At 39.1% G+C, this 27,281-nt stretch overlaps 1 protein-coding gene across 5 annotated transcripts in view; it reads left to right on the forward strand.

Moving 5' to 3' along the window:
- Positions 1-27,281, forward strand: part of LOC107509365 — a 951,183-nt gene that overhangs the window by 679,921 nt on the left and 243,981 nt on the right. For all 5 annotated transcript variants that reach the window (XR_004954347.1, XM_036232014.1, XM_036232010.1 and 2 more), the window contains one exon: positions 2,492-2,577. Coding sequence is in view for 4 of the 5 variants with exons in the window: in XM_036232014.1 (XP_036087907.1) it covers positions 2,492-2,577 (86 nt within the window). In the remaining variant the exon portion in view is untranslated. The remainder of the gene's footprint in view (positions 1-2,491; positions 2,578-27,281) is intronic.

The following is a 27,281-nucleotide window of genomic DNA, read 5'->3' on the forward strand; positions in this document are numbered from 1 at the left end:
GTACTGTATCTAATTTGCAGATATACATTTTAAAAGGAATAAGAAACACTAAAGTAGATACATATGGAAACAATAAAAATGATTAAAGGATGAGAAAATAGGACCTCTGAGGAAAGATAAAAGGAGACGAGATTATTTGTTCTTCAGAAAAGAAAACCAAAAACCGAAGGGTAGTTTTACAATGTTCTCAAAGAATGTGCAGAATTATCATAAGAATGAACATTTCTAGTTGTTCCTTCTGTCTTGTTATTGAACATGGATAAATGGGTTTAAATTGTGACTAGGGCGGGCGCAGACACCCTGCGATGGCACGCCTCGGGGTCGGAGCCCCAGGAAGCATCCATCCGGGCCACGTGGGCAGGACAGAAAATCCCCAGATGCTGCCCACGTTGCTAAAGCGAGATGTGCTTCGCCACCTGTTGATTAGAAGTAATTCCTTTCTGCCTTTCTTCAGGGCACTGTTAATTTCCCAACGTGTCTAATGTCTCTGATTAACGTATCAATGTCACAGTCATGCGATGTTGTTGCGATACGGTCTTCTCCCAGGGGATGCTGAGCTCGTGGTCCAGAACAGATTTAGTCTCCAGTCCTTATTCCATCTCCCTGGATGGCTGGGTGCCTTTGAATGCCAAGATCCAAGATGCAAAGAATTCTGCCTAATATTATTCTACTTCCCTCCATCTCTCTCCTGCTTTATCCAGTATAATCAGCATACGCAGCAGCTGCTCAGATGTAGGCTTCACTAATGAAATTTTTTTGGAAATTCCTATGATAGGAAAAAATATGTCAACTAGGTAATTTTCCCATATGGTACAATTTTTTTTTATAAAAATGACTCTCTTGGAATCACTTTTTGCTTGCCTTATTTTTAATTCCAATTCTCTGAAGTCCCTCCTGTTATTAACAGTTGCCACAAGGAAAACAGTCTTTTTGACATAGCTCTGACTTCTCATTACTGGGTCAAAGATTGTTTTATTATACACTTTAATTCTTTAAATTCTTAAAAGCAAAAGAATCCCAGTATTTTGGAGAGGCTCTATTTCCTAACCATTTACCTTACGGGCTCCGAACTCTGAATCCACGGGTTCAAACCCCAACTGGGACACTGAGTGGTTCAGTGGCCCGGGAAAAATTCTTTCTGTGACTCAGTTTCTTTTGTTGTCAAATCAGATTCATAGCAGAACTCATTCCACATCGTCTTGGCTTCAGGATGATAATCCCCCACCCTAAGTCTCTGCGCCTTTTCTAAGTGCTGTCCTCTATCCATAGCACTTTTACTGTGACGTATAACTTGCCCTTTAGAGTCTGCTCCAAAAAGCAAACATGGAACCACACTCAACAGTTTAACAGGCTATAGCGATTTAGGGTCAGGGTGCCCATCACAAATTGAATAGTTTTTTCAGGCTTTCTCATTTATTCTCTCTTCTGCCTCACTGTCAATCACCTCATCTACTTCATGACACCAGAACGTCCAAATTCTCCTCTAATGTGACCCAAGCCTAGTTCATCAAGCATTTAGCCAAACATTATCTTCCTAACAATTCTCTCCCTTTGATGATTCCCATGCCAGATTTTAGCATGGTGAAACTGTCCCTGCCTCCTTGCTCCAGGTTTGAGATCTGATGTAGTCACTCTGTGGCTTTGGTCGGATCGGCTCCCATCTCCAGAGATCAGTCCCTTGACCTGGAAAGTGAGAATGATAATGCACAAAGTTCGCGATGAGTTAAGCCATAAAAAGTGCTTGTCAGGGTTTCTGGTGATGGTACATCCATAAGAAATTTTAGGCATCCTATCCCAGGATTCACAGAGTGGTAATAAAAATCAAATTGACGTAACGGCAAAGTCCCGACTATTACTGATGATAACGCGACCATTATTGGGGATTTACCCCTTTTCCTTCCTTGCGTCTCTGTGCTTCTGTACCCTGAATGCCAGGACTCTCACGAACCTCATGTCAGTCTTCATCCTCCAAGTGTACTTGCCGAGGAGACTTTGCGACCTTTTTGTTCTGCGGAGTTCCTGGTCAGCCCTTGGAAAAGAAACCTTGACATACCAGCTGTTGAGTTCTCTCCCAGATATAATCAAAATTCTGGATAAAAATGATGAGCCAGAAAATGCACACAAACTGGAAACACCTCACAAAGCGAGGGGCAAGGCACAGGCCGTCGACTTATCTTTAAGTGAATTAATAACTCAATAAAGGTGTGACTTGGACTTGCCAAAAGATTGGGTGTCTACCCCTTAACCAGTGTCTTTACTGTCTGTGGGATAATTGCAAATCTTCAAAGTGATTTTACTTAGAAACAGTCACTGGGAAGCAAGTTGCATGAACTTTTTTTGAAAAACGAGGGAAAAAAATCATTCTTGACGTACATTTCTTTGACATAAGCTCCATTTGACTATGATGGAGAAAAGAAAAAAAATAGAAACGCACTCACAGGTGAAGAATCAACAGCGCAAGTTACACAGCTCTTTTTTCTTTTCATTCCAGCAAACTCTGAAAACGTAGCTCTGAACGGCTCTGACATCCCTGAAGAACTTCCACTCTCCAGAGTTGAAGCTGTCGCCCCCTGCAAGGTAAGAGGGCACAGATGTGCCTGTATTTTCTTCCAAACGTTTAAATATCCCGTAGGGCGTTAGTGATTTTGCTCTAATGCCGTGTGGTACAACTTGTGCGCGATTTGGGAATTTCACCTTTAACTCGACATGGTCAGGTTTATTAATTTTGCCCATCCGGTGGGTGTTAAATGGTATGACATCATTTCATTCACATTTCCCAACCTAGTAAGGAGACTAGACATCCCTTCAAGTGTTTATTGGCCAACCTGATTTCCTTCTTAGTGAATTACCTTTCAGTTTTATTTGTACGTTTTTTGGAAGTTTGTCTGGCTTTTTTTTTTTTTTGTTATAGAAATTCTTTATATATTCTAAAGATTAGTCCTGGTACATTATATATGAACAAATATATTCTCTCGGTCAAGTTCTCATCTTTAACTTTGGACTTTATTGACTAATACTATTGAAGTAGAAATTAGACTAAAGTAGAATTTAGACTAAAGTAGAATTTAGAGCTCGAAAATTTATCTGCTTTAAACTTCTCATTTTATGGAAGAGGGAATGAGGGTGATAAAATATATATCTAAGATGCCCTACTGGTTAGGGGTACTAAGACATTTAGAAATTGGGTGTCTATTTCTGGGCGATTTGGAATCATACCAATATATTTTCTATTGGGTTCTGGTTCAAGTTATATTCCTAGAGGAAAAAAATACACACACACACACACACACTGCTAATTCATTATGCCTTGAATTATTCATATAACTTTTTTTTTTCAACAAAGGTTACAGTTAGATGTAAAGTACATTTTTGAGAGTTCTCCTTTCTTCCTCTGTCGTTCCTCTCTGCTAGGCGTCATTTGATAGCCGTGAACTGTGGGACAAGAATGAATACGCTTTTCTGTACGCCAGGACTGTCCCATGCCTTATTTATGTCTGACCTGGTACAGTGCTGCTGACCTTGGAAAGTTTAATTGAGGCCGGAATTATATGGCACAGCTTGAGACCACCTGAATTTAAAGGGTGTGACGTACGCAAAGACACACAAATATACACACGCACAGTGATAGTGTAACAGCCTGATGAACTGAGTGTGTGTGTGTGTGTGTGTGTGTGTGTGTGTGTCTTTAGCTCTAATGAAATGACAGCAGTAAAACAGGCTATTGTAATTTTTACTGGGAAGAATTCTTATGAAACCAGAAATATACCTGTATTCCTGTGTAATTAAAACATAGAGTTTATTCATTAAATTAATGCAGAATTCATAAATATGGCACCTATTAAGGTAAAAGAAACAATAATCAGTTATAACTAATTAAAGGCATAACTCCTCTGAGAAATATTTTTTAAATATTTTATAGTAGATCAAGTGCTTGATAAATGCTGACCTTTCCACTATGTAATTAAGATAATTTAATAGCATAAAAGCAAACAAAAATTTGCAAATGGATTTGTTTTAGATAAACATTTAATTTTTTAAAGCCTCTTAAATGGTTAATACAAAAAAACTGTGGTCTATTATATTTAATAAGATTATGACCAAGAGTTTGTTTACGGTTTATACATTAAACCAAAGACATTGCTACTGAGAAAAATTTTTTTAAGTTAATTTTTGTTTGTTAATTACCTAGATTTAAAATCAATTGTACTCATGACCATACATTTCCCAATTATCATTTTACTGCATAATAGATTTCTAACTGTTTTAGTACAGATGTCATTGTAGGTAAATCTGAAAATTAGAACAGGCAATGTTCATTCAATGTACTTTTATATAATTAAATGAATAATCACACCATTATTTTCAGAGGTATCACTGCATATTCTGAGTAGCTAGTTAAGAGCATGCTAAAGCCCAAAATTATTTCAAAACATATTTCCATTTTGAAGAATTACAAAATTTATTTTTTTTGTTTCACCCAACACAAATAAAACTAGGTCAAAAATTCTCTTTAAGAAACCACAGAATAAGATTAAATGGGTCAGTACATTCATATATATATATATATATGTATATATATACATATATATATATGCACGCATATATATATGAAAGGCCTCTAGAAAACATGCCTTTTAAAATCTAAAAATCTATGGGAAAAATATTCTCTCTCTCTTGTTTGTTTTTTTTGGCACAGATCATCTCATAGATGTGAGCAGTGCTCAGAATTTATGAAGCACAAAGGAGGAACTCAAGCTTGCCCACAGGGCATTCTAGATTCACACACGTAGAAGCCGGACAGATAATTACACCCATATGCACCCGTATAAACTCACTCACAAATGAGGTTTATAGCCAAAAGTGAAACTCAAGATGTCACCAAGTCATAGTATACAGCTTCATTCATCAAAACACTCAATGAAATTATTTTAAAATTAATCCTCAGAGTTAAAGAATTTTTTAAATTATTTCTCATTTAATATAAAGCAATGAACACATAAAACATGTTAATAATTTAAATTTGAAATCCATGGTCAGAAAAATAAGAAATGAATGCACGCTTAGTTCATATTCTGCCATGAGTCCTAGGTTTTATACATTTTGTTTTGCTAGAAGGCCCGGACCAATTAGATTGCCCTAATAATCATGTTCTAATCTAAAAATCTGCATTGACAAAGGTAATAATAAGTGTGATTATCAGCACGTACATAACACTATGTGCCAGACACTGTTCCAAATGGCTTACACATAGCGATTCATTTAATTTTAGTCGCTCATTAATCAAATATTTTTGCACGTGTTAGGAAGGACTATTCAACTATTCAGAAGTAATGTTAAAGCAGATTTTTCACATAAATAGTAGGAAACATGGAGAACAAGGTGTCAACCTTTATGCAACCTCACATTAATTTCTTATTCTGGGTCATAGCACAGAAGCCACAAAGATTTATGAGAATTCTGTTTAAAAGTGAATGGAAATGTTCTTTTGATACAAAATCTTAAATTGTTTTCAGTAATGGAACTGGATAGCTTAAAATGTGGCAAAGAAAATAATAATAAGTGGCCAGAGTTAGATTTTGTAGCTGTGATGATTCTGTAAACATCTTAATAATGAACTTGGGAGGATGATCTTCACCATCCACATTCCACAAAGTCTGGACTCCTCAGTGCCTTCTGGATACCAACCACATCCGTGGCCCAGAAAGCCTAGGGCTTGAAAATCTAAAATAGCTGGAGATTTAAAATTTGAATGATTTAACAAACAGGTATAGGATTATGAAGCCGTAAATGTCACGATTGTCCACACGACCGATCGCAGATGGATGCTGATATTGTTTGTTGACAGTTATACTCACTCGCGATTCAATCCCCAAAGCTATTAGTAAAATGTGACCTACTTACGGCTCTGATCTGACTGTGTCTAGGAAGGACGGCTGCCACCTTCAAGGGAAATTATTCCTGAAAGTTGAGAATACTGTTTTCTCCCCTCTGAGGTGACAGGAACCCCAGTAAAGAAAATCAGTGAGGTCGATCGTTTTTCAATCTGTTGAGACACACAGATATTATGTTCTGAAATTTTCTGTAAATAAATGCTTTAAAACACACACACACACACACACACACACACACACACACACACGAGTGTGTGTGTGTGTGTGTGTGTGTATCTTACCTGGTTGAATATATTTGCATATATATGCATATCACAAAGGAACGAAATATAGAATCAAATAAAATAGCTTTCAAATAGGGTGATCGTTTCCTCCCGTGGACCATCCCAGGACAGATATAAACAGAACGTGTGGGATGCTAAGGCTGACAGATGTGCCACACTACACGAGGAGATATTTTATGACTTAAGGCTATTGTCCTCTAGAGAGGGAACAGGCACCATGGACCACTTCACCTGAGAGCGCAGGTCGCACTCAAGTTGCAGGTCCCAGAGGCGTTGTCATCCGGGGAACCATGAGAGTCCCTCTTTGTACAGATTTTGATCTTCTTCCCTTCCCTGAGGTCAACAGGGCCAAAGGCACTGAGAGGGTGTACATGGATGTATGCAAATTCACTTTTAGGGGGATCAGCTTTATTAAAACCTGTCTGCTTTCATCAGTTTAAGGTCCACAGTAGAATGTAAGATATCAGCAAATATCTGTTACTCACAGAACCTTGAGATCCTTGGAGAATTACATACAATTAAAATAATAATAATAAAATTAAATGATTTTCAAAAAAAAGCACTATAAATTTTCCCTAACAACGTCATCAGCCGAGTTTCCACCACTGTTTTTTAATGCGTTTCATTCTTGGTGATTTCTGCCGAGTCGATCCTGCCCTCACAAGTAGGCATCCACGCAGGTTTATGGGGTTGCTTTTTCCAGCATGTAAATGAGGTCTGTTTACTCACATGACAAACTCGCCTGGAAGTTTCACAGGCATCAATCTGAGGCTGTCATATCTTTAACACGACTCCGGCCAAGTGTATTTTTGTAGCTGTGAACAGAATCCTAGCGCTGATGAAGATTCTCTACATTTCTGATGAGTAATGCACTAACGGAAGTACTGGGAACGGAAAAAAAATATATTTTTGGATTTCTTATTTATTACATTTTTAATAGAAACTCAGGAAAAGCCTTATCTGCTGTCATTTGGTTTAAATTCCACAGTACTTTTTGTATTTGACCAAATTCCCTTATCTCTTATTTCTTTGTGTTCTGCCGTGCCAGACTCCTAGCCGTTGATGTACTTATCTGTGGTTTTATAATAAAATTTTGCCTTCTTCTGAGGGAACAGAGAAAAAAAAAGAAGAAAGAAAAAGGAAAAGCTATTTCTTAGATACTAAATATACCAGTCGCCTGTGTCCAGTACGTGACTTTTTGAAAGGGAGCCGTCCCTTTTCCCGGCATATTTGGGAAGTCGGGAGAGTGGACTCCGTGCATCCAATTTAGAGGTGCCTAGAGTCACAGCCTCTTCTTTGTAGAATAGAAGATGGGCGTGGCGTGCAAGGCGTACAAAACAGGGAAGACATAAAACCAAATGTCAAAAGAGCAATGAAAAGAAGATAGAAGTCATATACTCTGAGGGTTTCCTTCTCGTTCTTTTATTTCAGTCCAAACCGAGCCATTCTCACTCTTTTAAAACGGAAGAAAAACCTGGACAGTGCTTGGCAGGCTTTCTTTATACGATAGTAAGCACTCTACTTACTCTGATCCCAATTCAAAAAGTAAGGAAAGGTAAACGCTGTATGATTTCACTTAAACGCGGAATCTAAGGAATAAAAAGAACAAGCTAATCGAAAGCAGACTCACAACTATGCTGGGCAATTTGGTGTCCGACAGAGGGGAGGGGGTTGGGAGGCTGGGAGAATGGGGGTGAAGGGCTAAAGAAATACAAATTAGTAGCTGATGGATGGTCACGGGCATGGGGAGCACGCCATAGGGAATGTGATCAGCTTAATACGGTGGCTACGTGGAGGGCCAGGGAGGAAGGGCACAGTTGGGGCAATAGCTTTATGAACTATATAGATGTCTAACCAAGGTACTGTATACTTTAAATGAAAAATACTACTACTAATAATTATTATAATTATAATTATAATAAATAATTATAGTAAATTATAATAAATAATTATAATAAAGTAAGGAAATTGTTCCGTGGACCGAAATGATGTTCTATGTAAAGTGGACTCCGATCGAATCTCCTCAAGGAAGCAAACTCAGCTTTCTAGGAAGCAAAGTTGGATTCTCTGACCGTGCTGAATTATGGGGGATAAAATACTCTCCTTTTAGGCCCCCTCTGAAGCATTCTTTCTGTTTCCACTTTGCCAAATTTGACACTAAGGTGCAATTACACAACTGCAGAAAATCAGGACTTTGTTCGCTCCAAGTCAGGAGCCACTTGGTGCCCCTCCCCAAATCGGGGCCCTCGGAAGCTGACAAGCCACCACTTTTCATTGGCTAGAATTCACCAGAACTTCCCCGTGAATGTCTGTGAGGACGCTGGCAAGTCTCCTGCTCCCCACTTGCCTCCGCCAACAGACGTTTGTCTCTGCGACATGGCACAATAAACCCATGCCACGGTGAAGGCTGAACTCACCCCGAAATGCCACTGCAAAGGGAACCACTTGATTGGATTATTTCCACGCTATTCTGCTGTGACAGAATGTGACAACTATACCTTCTCACTTCCCATCTGGCCTCCAGGAGATGGAAGCTTTAGTATCCTTTCGCCCACTGTAAGTCTGAGAAACTCCTCCTTTTGGCTTCTTATGAGTCCTGGAGGCTGGGGATAAAATCGAGTTGCTTTAGATTTGCGGCAAGGATTCCTATTAAGTCGCTTCCGTCTGCAGGAGGGATGTCGGGGCGCTTTGCAAATACCGTCACCATTGACCCGCAGAGGTTGTACATCTAAACCTCCCGAGTGCCGCTTTCACGGCTGCAAATGAGCTGTTTTCAGTCCCGGCTCCACGTTTTTCTGCTTTTCCGCCAGGTTCCAAGCTGAGACTGTCAACATTACTATAACTTGTGATCTTGCGCAGCCATCAGTTTCAAACAATTTCCATGCACATTTATTCAGGCCGAGACTCAAGCAGGAGGTCCCAGGGTGGCAGGTTCTTGCATTACTCTAATCCAGTTACCACTGAGTTAAAATGCTTTTATTACAGTTTCAGACCCCTGGGAGAAAGTAGGTATGACAAGCCGGCCTCTGCTTATTATGTTTTAAACCAAGATTGACTCCAAGAAATAGTAGCGAGGCTGAACAAGTATATTTTTTACGTACTTCCCTGATTCTGTCTTTTAGGAATCGTACTTTTAATTCTTCTGAATCTGAACTCTCTTTAAGGTCTTTGGGCCCACCTCGTTGGAGATTCGGAATGCAACAACGCAAGCGATTATTATTTTAAAAAATTACTTATTTATGCAAAGTCCGTTGGAAATCCTGCACGTCTTGGGCAGCCCTTAACCTGCCCATTACCCCTACACTCCACCAAGATCCTTTGAAACTGTCTAAACCTATTCACCTAAGCATCGATGAGTTATTAAAAATTAATAACTTCTTTAACTACTTAATCATTGCAGACGAACACTCTAGATCAAATATTTAAGGTACAATTTGGTATAAAGCAGCTTATTTATTCAGTTAATATTTATGAAACAGCTACTTAAATACCGGTACTGTGCTGAGCATGTTGGCTCAGAGGAGAAGACATGCCCAGAGCACCTGCCTCCTCCGAGTTTACCATCTTAGTGGGGAAATTGGACAAATAAGCACATAATTTTCATATTGTAAGATAACGTCCCATAATAAGAGAAGGGAAGAGGCTGAGGAAGGGACGTCTCAGGGTCCCGTGCAGAGATTGAGCTCTTAGACAGTTCACGGAGAAGCAGAAGCCAGCCTGCAGGAAATGATGCCCGAATGCAAGCAAAAGACTTACGGTGTGTTATAGGGGAAGGGCAGACCGCTCTCCTGCAGTGTGGTCATCTGTGCTTAATGGAGAGAGGCCTGGAGAACTTCGAAAGATATTTGAGAAAGAAAGACAGAGAAAGGGTTGCTGTCTACCTGCACAGGCTGCTGAAAAATGCCAGTCTTCTGGGAGCATGAAGCTTACCCCATTAAAGTGTCCAAACTCGATTTTTGTTTCAGTCAGGGAGACCTCTATCTTAAGGGCATCACTTCGTTCCTGGCCTTCCCAAATAGTACGCCCCAGTAATTTTTCTGTACCTGATGTCTAGTGAAAGAAATGAGAAAAAAATTATGAAAGTGGTTTATCTTCCCATCTAGTGTCTAATAAGGTCTTTGAATTTCTGCATCTCACTTTCGATGCTTTGTTTACTCTTAGTTCGTGTTACGTGCCGAATTCATATTTGGGAAATTTATGAGGCTCGAATAAATGTACAAATAAATACACGAATTTAAAAATAACAAAAATGTAAGAAAAAGACAAAACCAGACTACAGCTTAACTTAGAGAAACATGAATATCAGATTTATCTTTTGCCTTTCTTTAGTATTTGGCTCAACTGTTTAATTAATCATTTTAGTGGATTATTGTAAGTTCTCTCCCATTTTACTCTTTTATTTTTTTTTATTTATTGGAGTGACATTGGTTAATAAAATTATGTCATTTTTAGGTGTGCAGTTCAGTAATACATCATTTGTATATCGCATTGTGTGTTCACCACCCAAAGTCAAATTTTCTTTCATCGACATTCATTTGACCCCTTTCTCCCAGGTAACCATGAAATTATTGTCAGTGTCTATGTGTTTTTGTTTGTTTATCTTGCTCATTTGTTGTTTTCAGTTTTGTATCCCACATATCAGGGACATTATATGGTTCTCGGCTTTTTCTGTCTGCCTTATTTCGCTTAGCATGGAAATTTCAAGATCCATCGATGTTGTCACAAGTGGCAGTATTTCATCTTTTTTACGGCTGAGTAATATTCCATTGTATATATGTACCATATCTTCTTTAGCCAATCATCTATCGAAGGGCACTTTGGTTGGTTATATGTCTTGGCCACCATAAATAATGCTGCAGTGAACATCAGGGTGCACATATCTTTACAGATAAATGTTTTCAAATTTTGAGAGTAGATGCCCAGAAGAAGGATGGCTGAGTTATGTGGTAATTCCATTCTTTATTTTTTGAAGAACCGCCATACCGTTTCCATAGTGGCTGTACCAATTTACATTCCCACCAGCAGTATATGAGGGTTCCTTATTCCCCAAAACCTCTCCAACAGTCGTAATTACTTATTTTGTTGATGACAGACATTGTAACGGGTATGAGGCGGTATCTCATTGTGGTTTTAAGTTTCATTTCCCTAATCCCTAGTAAAGTTGAGCATTTTTTATACATCTGCTCAGGTCCTCTGCGCATTTCTTAATTAGATTTTTTGGGTTTTTTGTTGTTGCTGTTCTTGTTGAGTTGTATGCGTTCTTTATATGTTTTAGATATTAACCAGCTATTGGAGGCATTATTTGCAAATACCTTCAGTTAATTTGTCTTGTTGATGGTTTCTTTTGCTGTGCAGAAGGTTTTTAGTTTCATATAGTCCCATTCATCTATTTTTGCTTTTACGTCCCTGGCCTTGAAGTCAAATTCATAAAATTCTCTTTATATCTGAGATCCATGAGTTTAGTTTCTATGTTTTCTTCTATGCAGTTTATTGTTTCAGGTCTTACATTTTGGTCTTCGATCCATTTCAAGTTGCTTTTGCTGAATGATGGCAGATAGCAGTCTAGTTTTATTCTTTTGCATGTGGCTTTCCAATGTTCCCAGCATCATTTATTGAAAAGGCTTTCTTTTCTCTATTATATACTTTTGGCTCCTTTGTCAAAAATTATTTGCCATATGTATGTAGGTTTATTTCTGGGCTCTCAAATCTTTCCCATTGGTTTATGTGTCCTTTTTTCTGCCATTACCACGCTTTTTTGATCATTGTTGCTTTGTAGCATTATTTGAAGTCAGGCTTTATTCTTTTTTCTCAAGCTGGTTTTGGTTCTTCAAGATCTTTAGTAATTTCATACAAATCTGATGATTTTTTTTCTATTTCTTCAAAAAATACTGTTGAAATTTTAATGGAAATTGCATTAAATGTGAATATTCCTTTCAGTAGCATGGCCATTTTAACTATGTTGATTCTTCCAACCCATGAACACAGAATATCTTTCCATTTCTTTGTGTTTCTTTAATTTATTTTAATAATGTCTTATAATTTTCAGTGTATAGGTCCTTTACATGATTTGTTAAGTTTATTCCTAAGTATTTTGTTCTTTTTGTTGCAATTGAAAAAGGAATCAAGTTTTTTTAATAATTAATAAAATTTTATTTTTATTGTATAGTAATGCAATGGGTTTTTGTACATTGATTTTGTATCCTGCAACTTGTTTATTTTTTCTAAGAGTTTTTTTTTTTTTGGTGGAATTTTTATGGTTTTCTTTAGTATATGGATTAAGTATTTTGTTAATAATTTTAATACATTATTCTAAGTTATCTTCCATTTTATTCTTTTAAAATGCATACTTTGAAATCTAATAGAAAGTTTAAAAAATTCTATATGAAATTCACAGGGACATAACTTAGCATCTCAGTTATAACAATGCAATACACTGTAAAGATGCAAATTTTTTTACCTTCTTTTAAAAATATTTGCATCCTGCCATTGGTAGAAATTAATGAAAAACTGAAGTTGATCTTCTTCTTACTGTGCAGTTTCTATTTGCAAAAGTAAAACTGAGCTTGCCTAACACCAAGTGTGAATGTCTCTGAAAAAGACAATTAGAGTCTAAGGCTAGACTAGAGTTCGCGTCAGCTCTGATTGGTAGCTTGGAAGGTTGGAAGCAATTGGTGGACGGGGAAACTTCATAAATCCTTGTAAAATGACTTAGGCATGGATTACATAAAAATTTACGTTACCCAACACCAGTCAGCCATAGAAAATTACCCTATTTTGATTACTTAAAACTATAATTAACAATCCCCAAATACTCTAAAATTTCTTTTTCTTCTCACTTCAAGGACATAGGTAGAAAGCTATTAAATGTGAAGATATATAAGATTTTCAGATTCCACAAATATAAATCAAATGCTTACTACGTGCAAAGCAATGATATAAGTCCTAGAGACATTGCTGTGAATGAAAGAGACCTGAATCACTTCCCTGGGCAGGCAACTCATATTCTACTGGTTAGAAACAGATGTCTAACAGGTAAATAATCAAAATCTATAACACATTAGGTGGCGGCAAATGCTATGGAGAAGAAGAAATAAATGTATAATAATTTTAAATGTCATATTCAGAGGAGCCCTCACCGAAAAGGGGAGATTTAACCAAAGACCTGAAGAAAGCGAGCAGGAAAGCCATGCTGCTCTTCTGGGGAAGAATATTCCGGTTAGAAGCGATGGCAAGGGGCCTTTGCATCGTGAGTCGGGGGTGAGGGGCAGCGAGGAGCCGGCATGACCGAGGCAGAGTCAGCGCAGGGCGGAGGAGCAGGGTGTGACGTTAGTCTGAGAAGTGAGCGCAGACGGGTCTGGCAAACCGCGTGGAGCTGTTGGAAAGGCTCGGGGTCTTACTTGAGTGAGCTGGCAGGTCACTGGAATTGGGGCAGGGAGTGATGTAATCTGACCTGTGTTTTTGAAAGAACCCTCAGACTGCTGTTATGACAGTTATCTGTGGAGGGGCAACAGTGGCGGAGGTCATGGTCAGGGGGAGCTGTGTCCCAACGCCCCAGCGACGGCGGCCGGTGGCTGGGTCAGGGCGGTAGCAGTGGGAATGGTAAGAGGTGGCAAGATTCTGGATAGACTGTGAAAGTGCACACGACAAGGTTCGCTGAGGGACTAGAATCCTGAACGTCAGCAAAACACACACAGACAACGCTGGGATTTTTTTTATCTCAGCAACCGGTCAAAAGACTTCATTTTTCTTGAGAAAAAAAAAAAAAATGAGGCCTAGAATCCAAATCAAATCAAGACAAAAGAAAACTTTTTGTTTTTTCTTCTTGGAGAGTAAGGGCAAAAAGAGGCTTCTTCACGCAGTGCAGTGAGATGGAGATGCTGAGCTTCGGGACCTGGGGTCTGGTTCCGATTCTGGACTTCGCCGCTCCACGGGGACTGCCCTCTCATGGAGGAGTTAGTCGACTGCGTTCCATGTTCTCATCTAGACAGAGGCTGTAATAATCGCACTTCACAGAGGGGTTTGGGGCACTAATCGAGAAAATCCGTTAGTGACTCAGAGTCATCGCTCAACACGAACTGGAAAAGCACATTGATTTTTTGTGACATTAGAGATAACCAGCCATTTCAATGGTCATCAGATTTCCCACAAACCATGAAGAGATTATATGTGTGTGTGTATATATATATATATTTCCATATATATATATATTTTCCATATATATATATATTTCCATATATATATATATTTCCATATATATATATAAAATCTCTTTGAGTATACACACACACACACACACATATATGGCAAAAAATATTCTTAGTAACACTAGTTACTAGTTGAGCACCTAAAATGTAGACGTGTTAATAGAATATCAAAATAAACAGCATGGCCCCCCGTTTCAAAGAACTTACAGATTGGTGGAGGAAGCAGATGTGTGCACAGTAAATTGTGAAAATCAAAGTAAACTGAAGGGAAAAAGCGATTTTTTAAAAATTGAGAATGGAATTAGTTGGGCTAAAGTTTCTAAATAGGAATAAACACTTTTTTACTAGAGGGACGATATTTTCTGAACCCCAAATCAATACCCGTAATCTGAGGAACGTTGACATGGGGAAAAAATAGTGTCAAAATTTGAAATCCGGACTATCCTGAAGTCCAGCATACATAATAATTTTTAAATGTATCATATCATAATAATTATCACAAACTCTGTTTGCCTTCTGACTAACATTCGTGCAGCCAGTCCCCTGCCGAGACGGACCAGGTTTTCTGTAAGAGAAATCTACAAGTACGGTTAGCCAAGTCCTGAATTTAGAGGGCTTATCTGAACTAAAATCAAAACCTTCAAGTTTGTCACCCTGCCATTATTAATGGATGCTTAACACCCTACTAATCTGGTCTACCACTCAGCTGTGTTCCTAAACTTGGTTGAATAACCGGTATTCTTCCTGCCCACAAAGTCTTTGTTAATGGGCATATTGCAAAATCATCCTGAGTAAACAGTCTGTGTCATCTGTATTGAGGGGAAGTAATGTATGGATTAGTGTATAATAGCATGGGTTAGGGAGAAAAATGAGTCACCAAAGTAGCTGGTTCAAAGGAATAAATAACTAAATCATTAGCTTAACGCCTGACTTACAAAGCTTTAGCTCTCAAAGGCATGATGTCTACAATATAAAGACCATTGTGGAAGGCCCCATTTTGGACTGCAGGTTGGGAGTTTATGGTGGAAAACTGTGGGCCACGCCTACACTTAACAAAATACAGGATTTAGAAGAAAAAAAAATGGAAAATTATTATGACATTCAGCCATAGTTTTTGTTTCCTGAAGGTAAAAATTAGAAGCCATCGCCTACAGTATGATAGGTAGGAATACATCGCTTTGCTTATCAAGTATAGATACATCTGGAAGCATCATCCTGAAAAGGTTTTGATGCATGTATGACATCCATTCTGTGTCCCTGATACAGACAAATAAGATATGCCAAGGACAGCACAGTTCGGAGCAGATATGGCAAATAGATTTTTTAAAGGTATCAGTGCCAGCTGGTTAGAAGAGGCTGTGGCAGTTTTCAGGAGAATCCTAACTCAGCAGGAGAAAGTACCATGATCAATTAGTCTTGTCGGGCAGAGATGCTCTAATGGAAATGAAGACTCAAGTATCAGATACTCGGCAACAGTGATCCAGCGGGAAGAACAGACGTGCAAATCAGAGGTGTACAGTAAAATGGTAGAATAGAAATACGCAGGCAGTACTGTAGGGGCACAAGAGAGGGAAGGCGGTTCAGGGGAGGTTTCAAAAGGGAAATTACAGTCAGTTGCAGTCTTGAAGGATGGCCAGGAACGCGCTAGTGTTATGGACTGAATGGTGGTGTTCCCCCAGAAAATAGTGGCATGCCACGAGTCGGTGCAAGCGAGTTTTAGAAAGGAGAGGAAAAGAGCCATGCACAAACATTTGTCTCTTAGATAAGGACTGTGGAGATCCATGCTTTTAACTGAGGGTGTGGGGAGAGGGTCAGGGAGATTTTACCCTCCAGATTGTTGAATTTAATGGTGCAGAACGCTTTCCGATTAATATTCTGTGGTTTAGTAAATTGCTTTATTTGGGGGTGCACATAAGACTCTGTTTAGGAGATCATTTGGAATAAAGAAGAAACTTGAAATGAAAACGCAAGACTTCTTCTTAACTCTGCCCAAGTTTCTGTCTTCCTTCCTTCCTTCCCAATCTGTTTTGACATGAGACTACCTTGTTTTGTCAACTTTGCTAGAGACAGATAAGGATGGCAGGTATGCAGCTCAGTAATCATTAAGTCTCAAGTTGTCTTGACATCTGCCAATAGCTAAAACACTTTATTTTTAAGTCTGAATTATCTGCTCACTTTCCTTGCTATTTAAGTTTTGTAACACAGCCAAAGAAAATACCACCGTTACCAACAAGAAAACTACATCGTAAGAAAAAGAAAATGCATTTTTAGAAAGCCTGATTACTTTCTATTTGTTTTTAAATTACCTTTTCAAAAAAATAAATAAATAAACAAACCTGAGACTTAATCAGTTAAGTTCAGATGTAAAGCTGTTTTCTTATGAACTCCCAAAGATTAAAAATTTTATAGTCAAAAAGAGTGATAATAAATTTAGAGTTGGACTGCATAGACATTTTAAGAACTCAGCTTGGTTTAGCAATCTTTTATTTAGGAAACCTGTGTACCAAAAATGTTCTCAGAATTGGGGAAATCTCTCTAAAATTTGAAAAAAAAGTTAATAGTTAAGTGAAAATACTGTTTTAAAATAATTGCAACTGATAATCTTATAGACATACTATAATATTACATAAATAACAGCTACTTAATTTCCAGCTTAATAGGCTATTTAGTTAATTATTCATTACAGTATAGATATTTATATAAATTAATTTTTTCAAATCTTTTTGAGTTCTCAATAATAGTTCTCAATTTGGCAATTAGATTTTTGAAAGAAATAATTTTGAATGTTCTCGTGGAGCAAAATTGAAACTATAGGTAGCCCTCAAAAATTGAAATAGCCATATTTCAACTTAGCTGTCCATGACATAAAATTCAAATTTAGATTTTTAAATGGAGCCAATTGAAAAATAGACCAAAAAAATGCCTATATACCTAGTCCAAGATTTCTTTGATCCATATAAGGGTGAAGAGCTTGTGTGTCAAAACCAAACTGCTTGATTGTGAATTAGAATTCCTAACTTAGGCGAATAACACTGAGAAAGTCACCATACCTATCTGGACTTTAGTATCCTTCTCTGTAAAATTCATTGAATAAATATCTCTTAGAGTTTTAATGAAGTATAGTTGAATTAAATGTGTAAAACCCTTTGAAAATTATTGATATATATTTAATACCAACAATTATTGCCTGTCAATATTATTGCCACAGGTAGAACTCCTCAGCATTTCGCTAGTAGTATCCTATAGAAAGGAATATGGCATCAGGGTCATGATTTAGAAATTTAAAGTAAAAATTGACTCTAAATATTTCTAGAGACAACAAACCACGCAATAGAGTGCCTGAGTACTCTATACGAGTTATCAAATCCCATATATTCAAAATTCCAAAGTTAAAGGGAATTTTAATTATAGATAAAAATAAAAAAATTTTTGAAATTATCAGTGAAAATCTGTGTCCAAGTGATGCTCATTAAAAAGATCCAGAGTATGCTTCTTGCATATAAGGAAATAGTTTATAGCAGGCTAACCCTCTTGATGAGAAGAACCCAAAATTCTGGAAAATCATAGATACAGATATAGAGAATAGAATGTATTTCGTGAAAATTTATCAATGTGATCACTTGTGATTTGAGAACTTTTCTGAATGCTATACTTAAACAAACAAACAAAAAAACAATTTAAATAAGAGAAAAGGTCCAAATTACTTATTGTCCCTCTTTTAACAGTGCAAAATGACAACTTAAGATGTAACAAATAAGAAAAAGTATACAAAACCTATCTGGCAAAATTCTACTTTTGATTCACACCCTAAACCATCATTCCAAATATTTTTAAACATTATAAGTATGATCTTAATGCCAACTAAAGAATCATTACGATAACAATTGTAGAAAACAGTACTTTCAAAATATGGAAAAACTCCCACATTTGCATTTTATCATTTTAAATAAATGCAACACATAATCATGGCAAATAATGTACGTTATCCAACATTTCGTATGTATGCAGAACATGGATGTGTATATATGCACACACATTATATGTTTGTGTATTCGTATATGTGCATATGTATCCACATACATGTGATGGGTGTGTACATGCATGCATATGTATGTGTGGACAGACACACATATGTAGAAGTATATGTATGTACATATAGACACATAATACAAATGGATATACATATGGTGCAAAAGCATGCCTTATTTTCTTCTGCAACTTGTAGTTTTCCACTTATGCATAAAATTCTTTCCCGAGAGCCTCTCGATTTCCACTTCTCCTGGTTTGTTTATTTATCCGTGGTGGCGGGACTCCACACCTCCTTCTCAGTGCCTGGCACACCGCGATTATGGACGAAATACAGCGGCGCGGCACTGTGTGACAGCCGCCCGTGCGTGCGGTGGCCTTTCTGACCCGCGCTGCCCCTCCGCGGGCGGCCCCCCCTCAACGCTTGTGCACCCGCGTTTCTTCATGTCACCTCCTCGGTTCCGCCTCTCTGCCACGCGGTGCACAGCCCCACGCTTGAGCAGAACGCTCGGCGACAGGCGTCCGGGCACGGCCATCGACTTCCCACACCCCAGCTAAGGCTGGGAAGAATCAACCACCACCACAACCACAACCACAACGTGTTCACATATGTCCGCATGGAGACCTGAGTGAGAATTGTTTTTCAGCGCATATGCCTCAAACCACAACACCTGGTTTACCAGGCAGGCGTATATTTAATTTATCTACAAACCGCCCGGTCGCGTCCCCCGTGGGAATGGCCACCCCAATCTCCGCTCCCGCGTCCCTACCGAGCTTGTCATGCTTGATGTCACCCATCTTTCTACACTTAGGCGATGTAACAGGGATATTTAATTGCTGTTTTAATTTGGGTTTCTTTAACTCGTGAATTTTTGGATTTCCTCTTAAAGTACATTAACTATCCACGTGTTCGTTTTCCTCTCGGTGTGGAAGCATTTCCTTGCTGATCTGCAGGAGCTCCTCGTGTATTCAAGCTCCTAGTTTCTTGACAGTTTTCCATACTGCAAATATGTTCTCTCATGCTGTTATCTACCCCTTAATGTTAGGCGTGCTATTTTTTTTTATTATTAATATCAAATTCTTATTTTTGATTGGAATCAAATCCACTTCTTTTTCTTGTGGATTTGTCATAGGACTTTTTAAAATTATTCCATAGCCCTGAGTCAGAAAGTTCGTCTCATATTTTCTTTTATTAATTTTAGTTTTACCGTACACATTTTCCATGTTTTTACCTTTTAACATTGACCTTAACTGAGTCTGTGCGCCATAAAAATGTAATAATACTTTTCAGTCGATTATCCCTTATTCTCCTTAATGGTTAAATAATTCATTAAATAATTCATATTGTATAGATACACTTTAATTTATTTAACCAGTATGCAATTAATGACTGCCGAGATGATTTTTTTTAGAGTTTGTTATTATGCGTGGTAATGTAAGGAATGATCTTTGTGGAGCTGCTAGGTCATGGGTACATATTTTTGTTTGTTCGTTTGTGTGGATAGTGTCAAACTGCCCACCAGAGTACTCCTCCATCTTTGATGTCTAATAAAAGTATACTTTACAGTTCATGAGCGTTAACTTACAGGCAGTCAAAAGTTATCTACAACTTGTCATTCTATTGTGATATTAAAGACTTTAAAATTAAAATTTTATTTCACCACCCATGCATGCTACAGGTTAAATCCATTTCTAAGTGAGACTCTTAAATTTGTCTTGACATTCTTTGGTGTGTCATATTTCATTTAATGTCACTTTTCGTTAAAAAAATAGAAGATGGTAGTTGAATGGGAGCAAACATGTTAAAAGAAAAAAAAACTCTTAAAAACATAGTAAATCATGATTATATTCCTCCCTATGGGAAGAATGCAAATAAACATGGACATCCGACCACTACATGTTAAAATCAGAAATATCGCTTGCAAAGGGGTTATCCAAACCTAACCATAATCACCATTAATTTTTGTAGATATTTTCGCCAGTGGACTCTTGTCACATCGAATAGAATGATGATAACTCTTACCGAATAATTTGAAGGTACTTGACTGTAATTTCTGGTCTAAAACAAAATATTTGTTAAAACCAGAAAACATTTAGCAGTTGGTCCTATTCTAAGGACAGATTTTAATTTATTTGTGGGGGAAAAAAATACACTTGGCATATAAATATATCACTAACCCATTTTAAGCAAAATTAATCATTTTATTTCAGGGCAGGAAGAATCTACATGAATGAAATATTTAGGAGCTGAGCTAAAATGAGACGGTACTGATGTATTTTGTTTTAACAACATGTTGGCCAGTGTGTGTAGTAACAGGCACTTTCATTCAATGCCCGTGTAGCTATAAAATGATAGAAACTCATTGGAATATAATTTGGCAACACATTTAACATATTAAATACAGGACGTTGGTTAAAATACTGTGGGGGTAGTCAGTAGAATGTTTTGTGGTATCAAAAAGAGTATTTATACACACAGAAAAATCATTATAATTCATTAATAGAAACGAAGTTGTCTAAAAAGTCAGTATTTTACATATTTTGGTCTTTCTTTTTGCTCTTTAGTGATTAGAAAGTCACATATATTCTCTGCTATTCCTTGATTAATATCTAACATGGAACAAGATTTATTTAAAACCCAAAATACGTTGACTCGACTATCTCTTTTTTTGTACTCCCACTAATTTCAGATTTGACATCTAGATTATTATCGATAACTTTATTTTACTAATCTTCCCTTTCAAGAGTAAAATTTCAACATGTTCATTATATTCCTTAAGTATGTTTTGCGATGACTATTAAAAAACAACTAAGGCTCATTGATTTTCTTACCACTCTCTACTTTTATGTCGTATTCTCTCAGTACTTGTTTCTGCCATTTGCTTCATTGTTCATTTGGTTTGGAATATGTCCTTTTTTTTTTTTTTTTTTTTTTTTTTTTGCATAAAAGTTTCAGAGTGGTCTATTTTCTGACACCCTGTGGGTCTGAGAACATCTATTAATGTCCCATGTTGGAATGGCGTTAAATCTCATATTCTGACAGAGTTACCCCCCTTTTCTTCCCCCGTCCTGTGTTCTGCCACCTTGGTGAGGCGCCCTCAAAATCCAGTCCATAGGTACTCCTGTGGCATCTGCCTGTTTATGTTAGTTATCCTGCAGCTCCTCGGGCGTTAAGTCATGATCAGCCCGGCCCGTCCTGAGTGCGCTCTGACTTGCCATCAGTTTTCCGCGTGGTAGCCAGTAGAAATGGCGATGGGCCCTGTGACTTAGCAGGGGTCAGAATTCAGTAGTCTTCCACCCAGGGAGGAATGCAGGCTCTTTAATAGGAAGAAGCAGGCCACCTCTTCAGGCTCTGACGGTTTGGGGAGAAAGAGGAAAAGGTAAAGGGGAGGAAAGGCAGAGATTGGCAGGAGAGCCTCTCACGGCCATGCAGACTGACGAAGCAAAGCTAACCTAACAAGCAGCTCCTGTGCAAAGATTGCTCAGCATCGGGCAGGAAACGTGGGCTCTGGTACCTTCCGCACACGCAGGCATTGACTGGGGTTCTTGGGGGAGCCTGGTCTAGCTGGAACCCCGCGTGGATCCTGGAGGCGCTCTAGCTGTAGGCTGTGACTGCTGTTCTTGCCTCTGAATGGAAAGGTCTTTGCTGAAGGATCTCAGAGGCACAGCCTGTGGGTGCTAGAACCAGTGAGATACTCCCACCATGAGAACTTAGGAAAATCAAGTTCACGGGCAGCGTCTACTGTCTACGCCAGGGCGAATGCTCGTGGAGAGTACGTGAACAAAATAGCCAGAATCATGCATCCCCCTCTCTCTCTCTTTTCCTAGGAATACATCATTTAATTTCCCAAGAGTTAAACATATGCTTACCTGATTCAACTGCAGCATAAATAGAAAACCTGAAATTATCACCACCTAGGGTTCTTTGCTACTATATATTCCAAATCTCTGTGTCTTAAATCACAGAAAATCACACCTAGATGGGACCTTCATGCTCGTCAAGTCAACCTTCACATTTCGTAAATGAGAGAAATGAAATTCAGCTCAATTAGCTGACTGGAAGTGGAAAAGACAGTTCTCGGGATTGAAGGTTTCTGTATTTAGCAAATATTAAAAGAAAAAAAATACAGAACACCCAGTTAAATTTTCATTCCAGATTAGTAACAAATCATTTCTGCAGTATAAGCATATCCATGCAATATTTGGAACAAACTCGTATATTTCAAAATTACTCATTATTTATCTGAAATTCCAATTTAACTGCATGTCCTTGTTGTCTGGCCACCCCAAATGCCACCTCACATTTAAAGCTTCCGCTCCAAAATTCTCAGAGGGCATCATAAATTTCTGTTGGGCACTAACAGTAAAAGATGCTTTCGTGTTGGACGACAGCGGAGAAATCACTAAAGAAGCTACAGGAGAGAAAGGCTATGCATGGTCTTTGTTAAAATAAAAAATACATTTCAAAAACTATTATTCAAAAAATACGTTGATCAAATACTGTTTCAAGGTGCCTTATTGGGTGCTAAGCCAGTGTTTTTCACGAGCGGGTCATAATCCATCAGTGGGCTGTGAAATTAGTTTAGTGGATTGTGACTAGCATTTTTTTTTTTTAATGAAATAGGATAAACTGCAACAGAAAATATCATCACATGTTCACATTCGGTAAGGGTAAATACTTCCTGAAAATTTGGTTTCCGTTATATATTTGTGTGTGTATTTACTGCATCGCATTTTGCTAGGCCCATTGAGTGCTGACAACAGAAAATTAATCTAAAATCAGCCACCAGATTTTAGAGAACGAAGAGTTAGTCTTCTCTTACAAATCCATTTCCACAGGGTCTCAAAGCCAAGGATCATACAGCCACTGATACATAACACTGACCATCCCATGGGAAAAGAAACAGGGGGCTCTAGTTAAGGGAACAAAAAGTTTTATAACAAGTAAGCGAGCACATGACGTCTCGAACATTCTTACACAGCAGGCGCTGCGTCCCCGAGCTGAACAGCTCAGCGCCACCGGGCTGCGGAGTTCAGGAAAGTCAGGGTGGCACTCGGCGACTATGACAGTCCGGCGACATGCGGACCGAGCGTCCGCGTTCACTGCAAGCATCCCTTCCAGCGTGAACACGTTACCAGTTCCTCCTGGCCCCAACGCGCAGTCTGAAAAAAAAATTCCTCTGGCATTCTGCGCTTTTAAATAGTTACAGTAGCTTAAGTTTCCGTCTCAGATTTTATTTTCTTTCCATTACATTGCGAAACATGACACCTGGCTCCTGACATGTTAAGAGAGTATTCCGATTATAAATATGGGTTTTGTTTTCCCTGCTGGAGTAGCGTTTTAAAGAGGAACACGATTGGGAAGTAAAAACAACTCAGAACGTGGGAGGTTTCCAGTTGTGACTTAGCGAGCCAGCCACGACCTTGCTCAGAACCGTGACTGAACAGTACCTTTGGCCAATGGGCTGGGCTGCTTTTTCTGACTTTTACAGTTACTCATCAGGTCGACGTTATCTGGTTGGTCGGTTTTGATTTCTCTTAATCCCAAAGTTAAAGCTACATTAGAGAAAAAGATCTTCATTCCACGTGGGTCTCCTAACCTATCCAAAAAATAAATGAAAAAAAAAGTATATATATATATATATATATATAAAAAATATATATATAATATATGTATGTTATATATGTTATATATATATAAATCTGAATTAGCTATTATATAAACTACCAACTAAATTGGATCATGCCTACCCTTTTCATTTAAAGGATTCACAAGTTAAAATATTATAAAGAAGTGAAATTATTTATATCAAAAGAAAGTGAAAAAGTGAGATTTTGCTTTCTTTATTTGTAAACATTACATACAGTAGAATAAAGAGTCAACAGAGGGGTACTGTGGGGTCACCAAGGACACAGCTTAGAATGTCCTCTTAGAATCGCTTTTCTTTTTAAGGGTGCAGGGGGAGACGCGGCCATTTCGGCAGGAGAAGAAACAGCTCCCCTCCACAATTTTTAAGCTCACCTTTAGAACTGAGCGTTTTTACAGAGGTCAACTTCACATGTGCTGAGGAAATAATATCCTAGAAAATGAATAGGAAATAAATATCCGCAGATTAATGCTATATAAATACATTTGCTATAGGTTTTATTAAATATTCATGGTACACACATGTACAGGTCAAATTACCTTTAAATATTAAATTTCTTCCCAGCGATGGGGAATTTCAGATGTATTCAGTGTTTATAAGGAGCCAGGATGGAGCCCACGCATTTATTATCTGCCGGCAAATTCAGCTGCTGGTTTAAGTGGGTCCGTAAGGTTCGAAGGGACTTAACTCACAAAAATATGAAATAGCCCCAAGTGTCTTCTCTCTGTTCTAGAAGTCTCAGCTGGAACTTAAAGACGTACTGAAAACCTAAGTATTTAACACATACTTTATGAAAAGACAGGGATTGTTTGGGGCCTCCTGAGTATGACACCTGAGGCACGTTACCCAAATCTCACTTAATACAGCCAGACCTCTGAAGCGGGCCATCTTATCCTTCCACACGCTGCGAGTGACAAAGACGCAGAGAGACCGCGTGAGTCGCACGCGACCGTTGGGACAGAAACCCGGGTCGATCGGGCCCCACGGTGCGAGCGTGTCTCTGGTAATATCAGGTGTCGCACAGGGCACTACAGGCCACGGGGTCTCGACGCATTACTGGCTTGGACAAACGCACCTTTGGGTAAGTTTCCCGTCAGGCAGTGCAGTGGGGAAATGCTCTGCATTCCAATTTGAGGGTTCAGGGCCTGCCCCTGACTGTCGAGGTATACTTGCATAGTTCACGGTCCTCTAATTTGTCTTTCTTTTTTTTTTTTTTTTCCATCAAGGGTAAAACAGGAACATCCCAAGTACTTCCTACCTCATAGTAGTGTCAAAGGGTTGGCCGAGATAATAAATCGGGCCACAGTGTGGAAAATAACCAAGTTCAGAACAGGGCTCGTGAGGGTCTCATCACCCATCCCTGGGGACATCCATTCACCAGCTCAACTCCCAGGGTCACCTCCATGGAGGGGACCCCCAGAGTCATTCCCAAAGCCCATTCCCAACATGCCTCCAACCGAGACTTTTGATATTTCTATAAATAGGTTTTTCATAGAGTTACCGAGTCACATGGAGAGAAGGCATTTAGTATACAGGTTTAAATATATTCCTAAGTTGACCAAACAATTTATCATCCAAACTAGGACAGTCTTTGGGTGCTATTAATAATTATTCTAGAACAGTAGGTGTGGAACAGACTGCCCCAGGCAGAGTGAAGGGAATGATCACCTTCCATATACCCCATTATAAAACCATGCCGTTTAATCCTCCATGCATAAATAAATGTATTTTAAGAACTCTATCCTGATTTAAGAAAAAGAAAAAAGATACAGTTGGATAGTTTGCAGGTACCAAAAGTGTTATTTTGATAAGTGTAAAGATGTTAAATATGCCACAAAGTTTCTAAGCCTGTTTTCTTTCTTTCTTTATTTTTTTTACTATACCAATTACCTCAAAAACATGGAGGTTCCGCAGAACTCTTTGAGCCTCAGAGAGACTCTGTCTATGGCCCTAGCCTTGACCTCGCCCCTGGTTCTGTCTGTACAGTTTAAACTACCTAGGCATTCTCAGTTCACTGTCTCCTCTACTTTAATATAGGAAGACCAAACTCCCCTAAGACAGGTGCATCTCTCGTGAATGTCTAGGGACGATAGGTGACTGCTTTTGTGTCCAGCACCTGCCTAAGATATCCCAGTGTGACACTTTGCAGCTCCTGAGCTACAAAAGAAGCAGAAGAGAGAAGAGATGTAAATGAGAGTCAGGGCCAGAGTCCCTGTTTGGTGGTGCTTTCAAAGGCCTCTGTCGCCTGTGATTTCTCACTGTCCAAGGGGCAGGGTGCACAAGCTGCAAAGTCAAAGGGAGCTCCAGGAGCAGGGCAGAGAGCCAGGCACCTGAGCCTCCATTGGCAGCATGGAGAGACAGGGGGGAAGCAGCTTCTGGGGAAGTGGAGGTGACAAGGACACATGCTGGTTCCCCATCTGACGCTTACCTACGGCACCATCTGTAACACCTCCTCGGAACCAGGAAGTCCCATGGCCTCCGGAGAAAATGAGAGCCCTCGGCTGCAGCCCCTCAGACCCTGGGGTGATGGATGCCGGCTCTGAAGGGCAGTGGCGATTTCTGGTTCATAAAATCCCACCGGGCTAGAGATGCCCTTTGGCGTCTCCAGCAGGCTGTGACCCCGATGCCACTGTAATAGGTCCCTATATAGCTGCCCCCTTCTGCATGGTTGAGCGAATTACTTCAGTCACATACCCACATCAGCACTAACACAGGCATACACACACACACACACACACACACACACACACCCACGTGCAATGTTTCCACATCTGTAATTCTGAACACCACGATATTATAAGGCCCCCTTTGACATAGAGTATGCCTTCATGGAAAGAAAATAACAATCGTCCAAATTATGATTGGCGTATAGGAAAATGCTTTAGGTCCCCCGAGTGGCGTGATGCGAGGAGCCCCACGAGGCCGTGCATCGGCACCCGGGATGCAGGTGGTCATTCCTCCGGGGCTCTCTGTGGCAGACAGGCTCCCCTGGGCGCCCTGATGCCCTCAACCAGCCCCTCCAGTCACGAAAGCAGCGTCTTTTGTCTGGTATACCTGTCCTGCCGGTATCCATGGCAGAAGTGGACTTATTACAACCCACGATGAGACTTGCTGGGCCCTTCCATGTCTGAGTAGCCGTGGACCATGACTCAGGTGTCTCCGTGAGGAAGGAGGAAATGTCTGTCTGTTCAGGGTCTTGTCTTTCACGGTCTCTGTGACCAAACCCTA

The sequence above is a fragment of the Rousettus aegyptiacus genome, unplaced genomic scaffold, assembly GCF_014176215.1.
Source record: "Rousettus aegyptiacus isolate mRouAeg1 unplaced genomic scaffold, mRouAeg1.p scaffold_m13_p_14, whole genome shotgun sequence".
NCBI lineage: Eukaryota > Metazoa > Chordata > Mammalia > Chiroptera > Pteropodidae > Rousettus > Rousettus aegyptiacus.